Below are 12,343 nucleotides of genomic sequence, written 5' to 3'. Positions count from 1 at the left end.
TCAGAGCCCTCTGGTCATCTTTCCCTAACATTTACCCTCTGGGAGTATGGACTAAAATTCTTTGTGGGATACAGAAGATGGAAGGTCTGGCTTTTGTAATTGCTTCTCTGCTGCACATGGGCAGTGCCAGGTTGATCCATACCTCTAGCCTGTTTTTTTTCTTTCCCTAGTGAGGAAGGACCCTGGAGAGGTGAAATTCCAAGACACATTGGTGAGGTTGTCTACCCACGGAGTTCAGGATGGAGTCAAAGTAGCACCTACAACTTTGTGGCTGAAATGCTATAAGATATAAAGCAGGACAAAATGTTTAATAAACGGGAATCATAAAGTAGGACTAGAGCAGGTAGGAATAGAGATTTTAGGGTAGATAGAAGCTAAGAAGTCTATTTTAGTATGTTCCTAGGGGCCTATGACTGATAATTTTTGCTGGAGCTTCATAGCTAACCTACAGGTGGACTAAAAATATTGTCTGAGAAGGTGGTGTCTAAGTTAAGAATAGGAAAGACTAGAAAGCTGGATCAGGGCTGAGAGTAGCTCCCAAACTTGAAGAAAATATATAAATACAATTAGCTGTTTCCCATGTCAATCTGACTTGGGTCCCATATCTCTTCATATTTAGCACAGGAGCCTGCCTGTATAACCTCTGAGTCCCTTGTGGGTCAAAAGGCTCCTACATGATCCATAAACTCTACTCTGAGATTTATAACCTAGTGAATTGAAAAATGTATGTTTATATAAAAACATATACAAATGTTCATGTGAACATTGTTCATAATAGCTAAGTTGGAGAACTAATCTACCTGTCAACTAATGATTGGAGCCTTACAATGGAGTAGATACACAAAATGGAATTGTATTTGGAAGGAAAAAGAGATAACATATCACAACCTTGAAAATAGTGTGATAAGTGAAAGTAGCAGTCACAAAGGACAGTGTATTGTGAGTTCATAAAATGTTTATATAAAATGTTTAGAATAGGGAGTCAGGCAGTAGTACAGCGGGTTAAGCGCACAAGGTGCGAAGCATAAGGACTGGCGTAAGGATCCCGGTTGGAGCCTCCAGCTCCCCACCTGCAGGGGAGTCGCTTCACAGGCAGTGAAGCAGGTCTGTAGGTGTTTATCTTTCTCTTTCCCTCTCTGTCTTCCCCTCCTCTCTCCATTTCTCTCTGTCCTATCTAACAACAACGACATCAGTAACAACAACAATAATAACTACAGCAATAATAAAACAACAAGGGCAACAAAAGGTAAAATAAATTTTAAAAAATGTTTAGAATAGGCAGATCTATAAAGATCATATTATTCAAGATTCTCTAGATAAACACAAGCAGAATATGCATACTCCTCACCATAAATCTCCATATCATATGTATATATATATACAGAGGAGCAAACAAGGGGTAGGTATTTATATCTGTGCAAATATTAAATATATTTATATCTATTCTGCTTTACTACATGTAGATATAAATTTATTATGAGGAATTGTCTTGTGTAATCATAAAAGACTGAGAAATATCACCATCTGCCAAGTGCAAACTCAAAGTGGTACAATTAAATCTAACTTCTGAGACTCAACATAACCTGAGATAATGTAAATCTTAATCTGGAGATGGAAAAAGATTTATCATAGAATCATCAGGAAAGGGGGCAAATTTCTCCTTCCTTCAAAGTTTGACTTCGACAGACCCTTCCTAGACTAAGTGAAGCCCACCCACATTGGGGATTAAAATCTATTTTACTGAGTCCCGTGATTCAGATGCCAACTTCATCTAGAAACAAACTTGCAGACACACTTAGAAATCATGTTTAATCTAGGCACCCCTTGACCAATCAAGTTGACACATAGATTGAATGATCATAAAGGAATAGCAGGGGAGGATGGAGATATGGCTATGGGATGACATATGAGAACTACAGGTTTCCTTTTAGATAAAGAAAATGTTATAAAAGACATGATCATGTGGTCGCAATTTATAATTCCAATTTATGGTGGTTCAACTCCATGATATTTTTTGTGTAGAGCTAATGAGAGAACATAGGACCTTGTATATGTGCTATACCACTACTCTGCCTCTCTTACCCAGTTTTTTTTATCTTAATTTTTAAAATTTATCTGTTTTTTGTTATTTCACTTTTTTCTTTTTTATGATTTGATTCTCTTTACTTTTTAATTATATATACAAATATAAATATATATCATATATAAATTACATGACTGCGTTGAAAGAAGAGTGGTAGTTATCATACTCCCTTGAAATAACCAGATGACAGCTCACATTATTCTTTGAAGATTTTCCAGGCAATGAGATTCAAATATTTCTTATTATTGCATCACATCTTCTCCTTCAACTAATATGCAAACAGTAGCAGTACTATAGCTGTGGCTTATAGTGGTGCCAGGAATTGAATCTGAGACGTTGGTTCTTCAGTCATGAAAATCTTTTGTATCTCTTATGCTATCTCCCCCGCCCCCAGCTTTTAAAAATAAATATTTTTAGAAACTGAAAGAGAGAAGGAGAGACAAGCACCACTGCACCCTCCAGAAATCTCCTTGGTGTTATTCATCATACCCTGTGTCTAGGGACCAAACCTAGCACCTCTTACATGGAAGACTTGCAGTCTACTGCTAGATCACTGCACTTGCCTTCAGCTTAATGGTTTCCTTGTGCAAAACAATATAAATTCCCCCAAACAAACAAACAGACAAAAGCTATATTTTAGATTTTGAAATTCAGTGGTTTTCCTGAGATGGATGTACATTATGGTTCTTTTTCTTTAAATTTTTTTATACTTATTTATTTATTTATTTTCTCTTTAGTTGCCCTTGTTTTTTTATTGTTGTTGTAGTTATTATTGATGTTGTCGTTGATAGGACAGAGAGAAATGAAGAGAGGAGGGGAAGATATAGAGGGGGAGAGAAAGATAGACACCTGCAGACTTGCTTTAACTCCTGTGAAGTAACTCCCCTGCAGGTGTGGAGCCACGGGCTCGAACTGGGAACCTTACACCAGTCCTTGTGCTTTGCACCATGTGCGCTTAACCCGTTGTGCTACTGCCCAACTTCCACATTATGGTTCTAATGCTGGACAGGGATGGCTAGCCACAGCTCCCAGTCCCACCTTCTGAATTCAGTCATGATAGCTTAAGATGAGCTATCTGTTTGGTAGGTTAGGTGTTGACCAAGCAAGCGTTCAGTATGTTAAGTCTATCAGAACATAACTTCACCATAGGTCTAGAAAGATCTATATATCAAAAACATTAAACTATATATTTTTAGTAGGTGAATTTCATGGCAGTTTAGTTTTATCTCAATTAAACTATTTAAAAAAGTCAAATGAAAGAAACCCTGTAGCCATCTCTCCCTTCACAAAACAGAAAAAAAGTAAGGGAGAAAAAAAATCACTCAATGGGAGGGATAGGATAAAATACAGGTCAAGTTTGGATATTTAAAGATCCAGCTCTTTTATGTATTTATCCATCTGAATGATTCTTATTTATCTTTTTCAAGCTCCTCTGAAAGTTTCCTTTAGTCCACAAAAATTATTGTTCTCTTATTTTTATAAACATACATCAAAATTATTATCTGTGTTTTTACTTTAGAAGTATAACTGAAGTCATGGTAACATGTCTACAACTCATACAGGAAGATTCATCTTGAGGCTTGACTCTGCTGATAATGTTACCGTTTTTCTGTCCGTGTTCATTTGGTCAACTAAAGAAGTGCTTCCTGAAGGCAGGAACCAAGTCTTTTGCTCTACAGAGCCTGACATGCTGTCTTGCAAATGCAAACTCTAATGAAATGATAAAATATCCATACCAAGGGAGTAGCTAGATTATCTCAAGCTCACTTTTGTCTTTCAGGTGAAGGTTTCCACAATTACCATCACACCTTCCCATTTGACTACTCCGCAAGTGAATTTGGCTTAAATTTCAATCCAACTACTTGGTTCATTGACTTCATGTGCTGGCTGGGGTTGGCTACTGACCGCAAACGGGCAACCAAGTCGATGATTGAGGCTCGAAAAGCCAGGACTGGAGACGGCAGCACCTGAACCTGAAGCCACCATTTTTCCTGTCCTCCATTGATGATTTCTGTTCATGGCTTTTGTTACTATAGTTCTTTTGTTCACTAGATTGTAGAAGGGACTAGGGAGGGGGAGGGAATGAAATCTATGTAGTTGGGAATTTTTTTTGTCTCAAAATATATAAATATGAAAAAAAATTAAGTCGATAAAACTATGATTTAACATTAGCCTGTGGACATGTGATTCAGTCTAATCACTGTAGCTCCAATAGGTCAAACATACATTGTCCTGTACTTGTCCATGGTGTGAAGCCTGATAGGATGAAGGAATTTAATATTCTTTCAGTACAATTCAGGAGATCATTTGCTTTCTTTTTCTACCAATGAACCCACCATTATTTCAAACACAGTTTCTGAAAGAGCAGAGCGGCAGGGTAGAAGATAGAAGAAGCACCTAGTGGTGGTAACTAAAGGCTGTTTCTGTTTTGTAATTATTGTGCATGTTTTACTTGTTTTTTAAGTAAGAGAGTTGAAAATGTCTAAAAATAATAATAACACTGGAAATGGCTCATATATATGTGGCCCTGTGTACAACTTGTTCATGCGCCACTGTCATTGTTTCAAAAGAGATCTCTTCATGACCCAGCTAGTTTTGTGTCCCAAGCTGTCCACCCATCCCACTCTTATCAGCCAGTACCTGTGTAGGCATCTGATTTTATTCTCTTTGCCATTGTCATTTTAAAGGTATATAGATCAGATATGACAGACATCAAATGAAGCTCAAAGTAATCTCTCATTTAAATATTTAGACACCTAATTTGTATTCTAATTGTTCCCAGCCTCTGATGCATGTACTTTAGCTACTTCTGCTAAGTAAGCATATTAATTTTCCACACCCAACCATCAGATCTTAATAATTGACAGTTATCTAGAACTCAGTCTCTACTAATGTTTCACCTGCATGCAGCTTTCATTGATTTCACAACTAAATATCAAGTGATCATTATGTAGCTTCTGAATTTAAATAACTATGTGTTAAGTTGCCTTGTAAGCATGTTGAAAATGTTGCATTAATGGTACAGTGTGCCCTTTGTGTTAGATGTAGAGCAAAAGACAAGTTTGTAGTGTTGGCATCAGAGCAGTTCAAAAATAATTACTTTCAGGAAGATGTAGTATTCAACTTGTAAGTTGGAAATTTTTGCAAAAGAAGTAACGCCAATAAGAAGTTGTCATAATGAAGTTCTTCATCAGCAGGTATTTAACTGTGTTATTTTACTGTTAATAATGTGTAAACTCTGAGTGATTTACAATAAACAATTATGAGTTCACTGGCGTTCTTGATCAGCTACTTAAATGCTTTTTGGAGAATCCCCTCAGGGGTGTCTGATGCTTCCTGTGATTCTGGTTGATCATATTGGATCATTCTCAGTGATAATCACACTGGATATGGGCTTTAGGCTACAGATAACTCTTAAGATCAGCCCTCTCCTGTCCTATCTCTTCTTCTTCTTCTAGCGTTTGCCCTTCTTCCGTAGCCAGTCAACAGCGTCAGGTTGAGCCTGATGTAAAGTTTCGAGACCTCCTTTGAATCTGGAGAGGTGGCAGTCGTTGACTATGTGGGTCATAGTCTGTCTGGAGCCGCAGGGGCAGTTCGGGTCATCTCTGGCTCCCCAGCGATGGAACATAGCGGCGCACCGGCCATGGCCTGTTCGATAGCGATTGAGGAGGGCCCAATCATAACGTGTTAGGTCAAAGCCGGGTTGACGCTTGCAGGGGTCTGTGATGAGGTGTTTGTTCTTTACCTCAGCTGACTGCCAACTCTGTTTCCAAGAGTCTGGAACAGAGAAGTTCAGTGTAGGCGTAGGGGACCAGATTGGGTGACGAGACGTCAAGCGTTGGACAGGGTGGGAAAAGATATCCGCGTATATTGGCAGGTCCGGTCGAGCGTAGACGTGGGAAATGAACTTAGATGATGCTGCATCCCGACGAATATCTGGCGGGGCGATGTTGCTAAGAACCGGCAGCCATGGAACCGGGGTGGAACGGATGGTTCCAGAAATTATCCTCATGGAGGAATATAATTTGGAATCGACCAAGTGGACATGGGGGCTACGGAACCATACTGGGGCACAGTATTCTGCAGTGGAATAGCATAATGCCAGAGATGATGATCGTAGTGTGGAAGCGCTCGCGCCCCATGAGGAGCTGGCCAGTCTTGCAATGATGTGATTCCTCGTGCCCACCTTTGCTGCAGTTTTTATGAGATGTTCGTGAAATGACAGAGTGCGATCGAGAGTAACGCCAAGATAGACTGGCTGGGCTTCTTGCTGGATTCTCGTATCGCCAAGCTGCACATTAAGCTCACGCGAGGCCGAGGCATGGTGTAGATGGAAAACAGATGATACCGTTTTTGCAGTGCTAGGGATTAGTCACCATTTTTTACAGTAATCAGATATCAGAGACATGTCTTTCATGAGGGAAATGTCTTTCCCTCACATGTCTTTCTCTGAAGGGAGGGAAATAAATCAAGGGAAAGGCAGAAACAAAGGGGAAGCCATTAAGTTCTATCTGGATGCAGAACCTCCACTAGTATCATTGCTTGTTTTTACCAGCCGATCCTCTATTATATATCACTGAAAAGAGCATGAAAGAGGGTCCAGGAGTTGGCTCACCCAACAGAGTGTACATCTTACCATACTTGATAACCTGGGTTCAAGCCCCCAACCACTGCATAGGAGCACCAGCACAGAGGATGTTTCACTAGTGGTGACATGGTGCTATAGCATCTCTCCTCTCCGTCTCTTCTTCTCTCATCCTTTATGGGGAAAAAAAAAAAAACCCTCAGTAGTTGTGGAGTTGTGCATGCACAGAGTCCCAGTGATCACTCTGGCAACTAAGTAAATAAACAAAGAACATGAAAGATCCCACCCCTGAGCCCCACTGGGCCTCACCTAGTTGTGGTCACCAGAAGTGAGAGACATAAACTCTTTTCTTACTCCAGCTCCATTTCTCTCATTTTGCCTCTACTGCCTCATTCTTTGCCGCTCTTCTGCTGCAGAGCAAGCATGGCTTCCATCAGATAAAAGCTCAGCCTGCCAACAATTGTGTAGAACTCCAGCCTTGGGTGGGAGCTAGACCGGAATCTCCTCTTGGGAGGATCCACTGGATTTGACAGCAGCATACACAGCTGCTTCATATTTCCAGTCACATATAGCTAAGTCCCTGTAGGGAGTGTTTGGAGAGTTCATATTCCAGAAATGTGTTTGGATCAGCATGACCTAAAGTTGGCCCTGATGGAAGAATGTTTGTGTAAACCCTTGACCCCTGACAGTACTATACTTACTTGTTTATCTATGAATAGAAAAGATTACAGTTGAAATGGCTATTTGGAGTCTTCTCACAAATGAAGGAGTTTTCAGCTGGTCCAAGTTTGTCCAGAATGTCACTCCTCAGAACCTGGGGGCCCACATCTATCTGCAGCAAGAGTCAAGAATGTTATATGACTTAGGGTGATATGGACGGAGGTTGAGATCTCTGTAGTGTCCTCTATACTACTCATCCTTACAGTTCTCAGCAGCTTCTAAGTGATGAGAGGAGTCCTGAGAGGCATCTCCAAGCCTGTGCAAGGTGGAACAAGAGAGGTTGTCTTCTCTGCAAAGTGCATATTTTTAAATTTACTATATTTAGTCATAATAAATTAGATTTATTTCATGGTTTTCCACTATAAGTTTCTAACTTTTTATTAGTGATTTAAGAGTTTTCAAAAAGTTTAAGATTTCTCACCCATGCATGTTTATTTTAAATCTCTACACTTTCCACCAAAGTTCTTTGCTCCACCCCATCCCACCCCAACCACCATAGTTTTCACTATGTCCAAGAGACAGTTTAGTTGCCTTTTTTGTTTTTGAATTATTTTTAGTCAGCTGTGTTCCACATGTGAGTGAAACAATCCAGTAGTTGTCTAAAAGATGCATTGTTAAGATATAGTTCTCTACTGAGGAATAATTTAAACTAAGTCAAATATTACTAACTTTGAATTTTTATCTTTTTATTTTGATCTGACCAGTGCTGGGGGCTGACCCTGTAGTCTCAAGCATACAAGCCTGTTGCATAAACTGCTACGCCATCTCCCTGATCCTTTCCACCTTTTTTTTTTTTAATGAAAGAGTGAGAAAGGAAAAGAGAGCACAAAGTACTACAGAGTTCTAGTCTTGCCTTTGTTGCACTCTTGCACAAGGATCTTACTCAGGACCTCAGGCAAGGCCAGGCACTTGCTTACAGAGCCATCTCCCCAGACCTGAAAGTTTCAGTTTAGTTGGGGACTGTCCTGTCTTTGATCTCCTGTGTTCCACAAGCCTTTGTCAGAAGCACACGTCATTGTGCTTAGATGAGGGGGCTCCACGGACAGCAGATCTGATTGTGCATAATATGCCCTGCGTGCATTGTGGCAGCTGCATGGAGCTGGTCCTACTGATTCAAGTGCATTGGAGCTCCTAGCCTGCTGCTTACCTCTCTGTGACCTTGAAGAATCAGTGTTTCGGGGTCCAACTGTCTCACCTGTTAGTAGAGATGAAAGCAGACTTACCCATCCAGGCTTGCTATCCTGTAATAGCAGCAGGTATGGGCCTCAATTTAGAACTGTAGGCTGACTTCAGAACCTGTCTTTTCTGAGACCAAAGAGGTCAAAATTGAGGGGAAATAATTGAGTCTGAGGTCTGAGTCGGGGAACACAGATTGAAGCCAAAACAAAGGAATTTTTTTTCTTTTTTTTTTTTCTTAGAGAGGGAGAAGAATTGGGAGAGGGAGAGGGAGAGGAGAGAGGGAAAGAGACCAGAATATTACTTAGCTCTGGCTTGTGGGTACTATGGACTGAACTTGGGATCTAAGGCATGCAATCATGTGCTCTGATACCCTGAGCTATTTCTCTAGCCCAGAATGTTCTTACTTAAAGTGTGTGTGTGTGTGTGTGTGTGTGTGTGTGTGTGTGTGTGCATATTTCACTCATTCTCAATATAACATGGAAATGAACATAGTCCTTCTAGAAGACTATTTCAGGTAAGAAAGTTCTTACTTAAAGTGTGTGTGTGTGTGTGTGTGTGTGTGTGTTTCACTCATCTCAAAACAACATGAAAATGAAGATAGTCCTTCTAGAAACAATTTCAGGTAAGAAAGTACTGCAAAAGCCTCTAGTTTTTTAGAGTGGGGAAAAATAGCACTGGGCTCAGAGTCTTGAGGCCTGTTTGAATGTTAACCCTTGATCTAATTTCCTGAGTTACCCAGGGAGTGCTTTTAGGCTGAGCTACGTGAAAGCATTGCTTATTAATTACTGAACCTCCTTCATGTTTTTATCCACACAATAGGACCAGTGATAGTTATGGTTTTTTGTTTTGTTTTGTTTTTTGCCTCTAGGGTTATCCTTGGGATTTGGTACCTGCACTATGAATCCACTGCTCCTGGAAGCCATCTTTTTTCCATTGTTGTTGCTGTTGTTGTTGCTGCTGCTGCTGTTGTTGAATAGGACAGAGAGAAGTTGAGAGAGGAGAGGAAGACAGAGAGGGGGAAGGAAAGGATAGACACCTGCAGACCTGCTTCATTGCTTGTGAAGTGACCCTCCGGCAGGTAGGTATCTGGGGGCTTGAACTAGGATTCCTATGCTTCACACTATCTGCGTTTAACCCAGTCCACTACTGTCCAGTGCCTGTGTTATTTGTGTTTTTCTTTTTTATTTATAAAAAGGAAACATTGACAAAACAATAGGATAAGAGGAAAATCAATAAATTAAATAGTGATTTATATGACTACAAATTAATAGGAATGTACATAAACACCATTCCCCTCCTCTGATAGCTTTCCTATTCTTTACCCTTCTGGGAATATAGACCCAGGGTCATTATGGGGTGTAGAAGGTGGAAGGTCTGGCTTCTGTAATTGCTTCCTCGCTGAACATGGGCATTGACAGGTCGATCCATACTCCCAGCCTGTCTCTCCCTTTCCTTAGTGGGGCAGGGCTCTGGTGAAGAAGGACTCCAGGACACATTGGAGGGGTTGTCTGTCCAGGGAAGTCTGGTTGGCATCATGCTAGCATCTAGAATCTGGTGGCTGAAAAGAGAGTTAACATATAAAGCCAAACAAGTTGTTGACTAATCATGAACCTAAACGTTAGAATAGTGCAGATAAAGAGTGGGGGGGGGGGGGGTGTCTTCATTTTGTAGATAGCTAGTAGGCCTATTTTAGTTATATTCCAAATAACCCATGACAATACTGGTTTTTTTTTCCCCCTAAGCCTGAAATCTGATATGCAAGTGGATCCAAGTTATTGTCTGGGGAGATGATGTCATGGCTAGAAAAAGGACCAGAAAGCTGGAACAGGAAAGAGAGTAGCTCCCAAATATGGGAAAGGTATATAAATATTGTTGACTGTAAACCCCATTGATTTGATGTGATCTGAGGCCCATATTCAGCTTAGGAGCCTATGTGACCTCTGCATACCTGTAGATCTGAGCTCACATTCTGTGGTCATAAGTAGGAATGTTCCAAGCTGCCCCAATATCAGGACCCATCTTCCTCAGGTGGAACATAGAGTATATTGTCCATTCTACCTTCGGAGGATGGAACATTCTCTACTGTTGTTGATCCAAGTTGAGGGCAAGGACACAGTCTGAAGTGAAGCATGCTGAGGTGGTACTTGTTGCGTTGATTAGGTTGGGATCAGCAGATGTGGTATCATTTGGTATGAATTGAGAGAAGCATGTAGGAAAGTAAGCCCCACCCTAGAGGTTCCAGTATTGGGGGAAATATAGGCTCTATAGAGGAAGCAGGAGGTTCCTGCTGTCTTAGGGTTTAAAAAGGCAATAGATAGTTATTGCTATAATCACATTATTTGGCAATTGGGTTAACTTTGAAAAATACCTTTATTAGGATTTGCTGTATCATACACAGCATCACCGTAATTTATGTCCTTTGACATTATTTGTATATAGCTGTGCCACTGGTTGCTTCTGTTCTCCCTGGTGTAGGCTTTTGAGAGATTCAACATATCTGTTCTCCCTGGTCTAGACTTTTGAGAGAGTCATCATATCAAAGACTCAGCTTATGGTCTGTGCATTAAAAAGTTTGAGACATTCAATCAATTTTTACCCTCTTGTATTAATTAAATAGTGATTTATATGACTACAAATTAATAGGAATGTACATAAACACCATTCTCAAAAAACTGTGTCCCATCCCATCCCCCCCACCAGTGAAGCCGAACTTCTACCCTCACCCTAACCCCGAAATTTTTACTTTGGTGCCCTACTCCTGTGTTATTTATGTTTTAAGCTACCGCTCAAGAGTCCATCACAGGGCATTGGTGCTTTGTGGACCCCAGGAGAGAGTGGTTAGAGGAGAGCAATATGCCCCAGACATAGGATAGAAACTGAGATGTAGTCAAATATCCACAGGGTGTAAGGAAGCCGAGTCTCTAGTACTGGTTTTGCTAGTACCTATCTGTATGGTAAAGAGATTTTTTCTTTTAGTTGAAATACAATATTTATTTTGAATATCTTATTTTTTAAATTTTTTATTGGGGAATTAATGATTTATAGTTGACAGGTAAAGAGATCTTACTCTGACAATAAATTTTATTGTGCCAAAAGCATTTGAAATAGAGCAAGAAGGATTCTCTAATGTCTGATTTTCCTCATAAAGGTAGGAGCTAAAACTCCCAAATGAAGACACTCTGTTGAGACTATGAGAAAGAAACATCACTAAAGATGTGGTGTCAAGGTTGAGAGAAACCAGAACAAATAAACTGTAATAAAATAGTCCGTATCTTCCCTTTGCCTCACCATACATCCTTGTTACTTTCTCACACTATCATGTTCTTTGGCCTCAAATATAAACACTCAGGGTCCAATGCTTTGGAGGGTTTTCATTTCTCTGAAAAGTGTCCCATGTTCATGTAATTGCAAGATCTGTGTGGCTTTCTCTGTCTTATGTTGACTTAGTCCCCTGACCCAGCCTGACAGTAGAGGGTACAGGCCATATTTTGTCTGCTGTACAGTGGCTCCTTGAGCTTCAGCATCCCCTGCTGTAAAGGAACCTAACTGGGTCAGATTAACCTGCCCAGCTCAGCCACTTTTGTAGTCTTCCTTTTCTGCATTGAGAAGCCGCATTGAGAAGCCCAGGCAGAGAATGCCTGCATCTCATCTCTGAACCCCTATCCTTCTTCTAGTGCCTTTTACCACTGTCTGGGTACAGTCTGATCAGCATAAGCTTCAGCATTTTACCTCCTGTCAGCTTGTTCTGTTTATCAGGAGCTGGGATAGGGGATTTG

General features: G+C 40.5%; 1 protein-coding gene across 1 annotated transcript in view; it reads left to right on the top strand.

The window, feature by feature from the left end:
- The window catches only part of SCD5 (stearoyl-CoA desaturase 5), a 185,424-nt gene extending 180,070 nt beyond the window's left edge, over nucleotides 1–5,354 (top strand). The window contains exon 5 of the mRNA XM_007518509.3: nucleotides 3,864–5,354. Coding sequence (XP_007518571.1) covers nucleotides 3,864–4,054 — 191 coding nt within the window. The 3' untranslated portion in view covers nucleotides 4,055–5,354. The remainder of the gene's footprint in view (nucleotides 1–3,863) is intronic.
- Nucleotides 5,355–12,343: the final 6,989 nt, after the last annotated feature.

The sequence above is a fragment of the Erinaceus europaeus genome, chromosome 3 (assembly GCF_950295315.1).
Source record: "Erinaceus europaeus chromosome 3, mEriEur2.1, whole genome shotgun sequence".
In the NCBI taxonomy this organism is placed as follows: domain Eukaryota; kingdom Metazoa; phylum Chordata; class Mammalia; order Eulipotyphla; family Erinaceidae; genus Erinaceus; species Erinaceus europaeus.
Note: the sequence above shows the minus strand (reverse complement) of the source record. Positions and strands in the feature narration are given on the sequence as shown.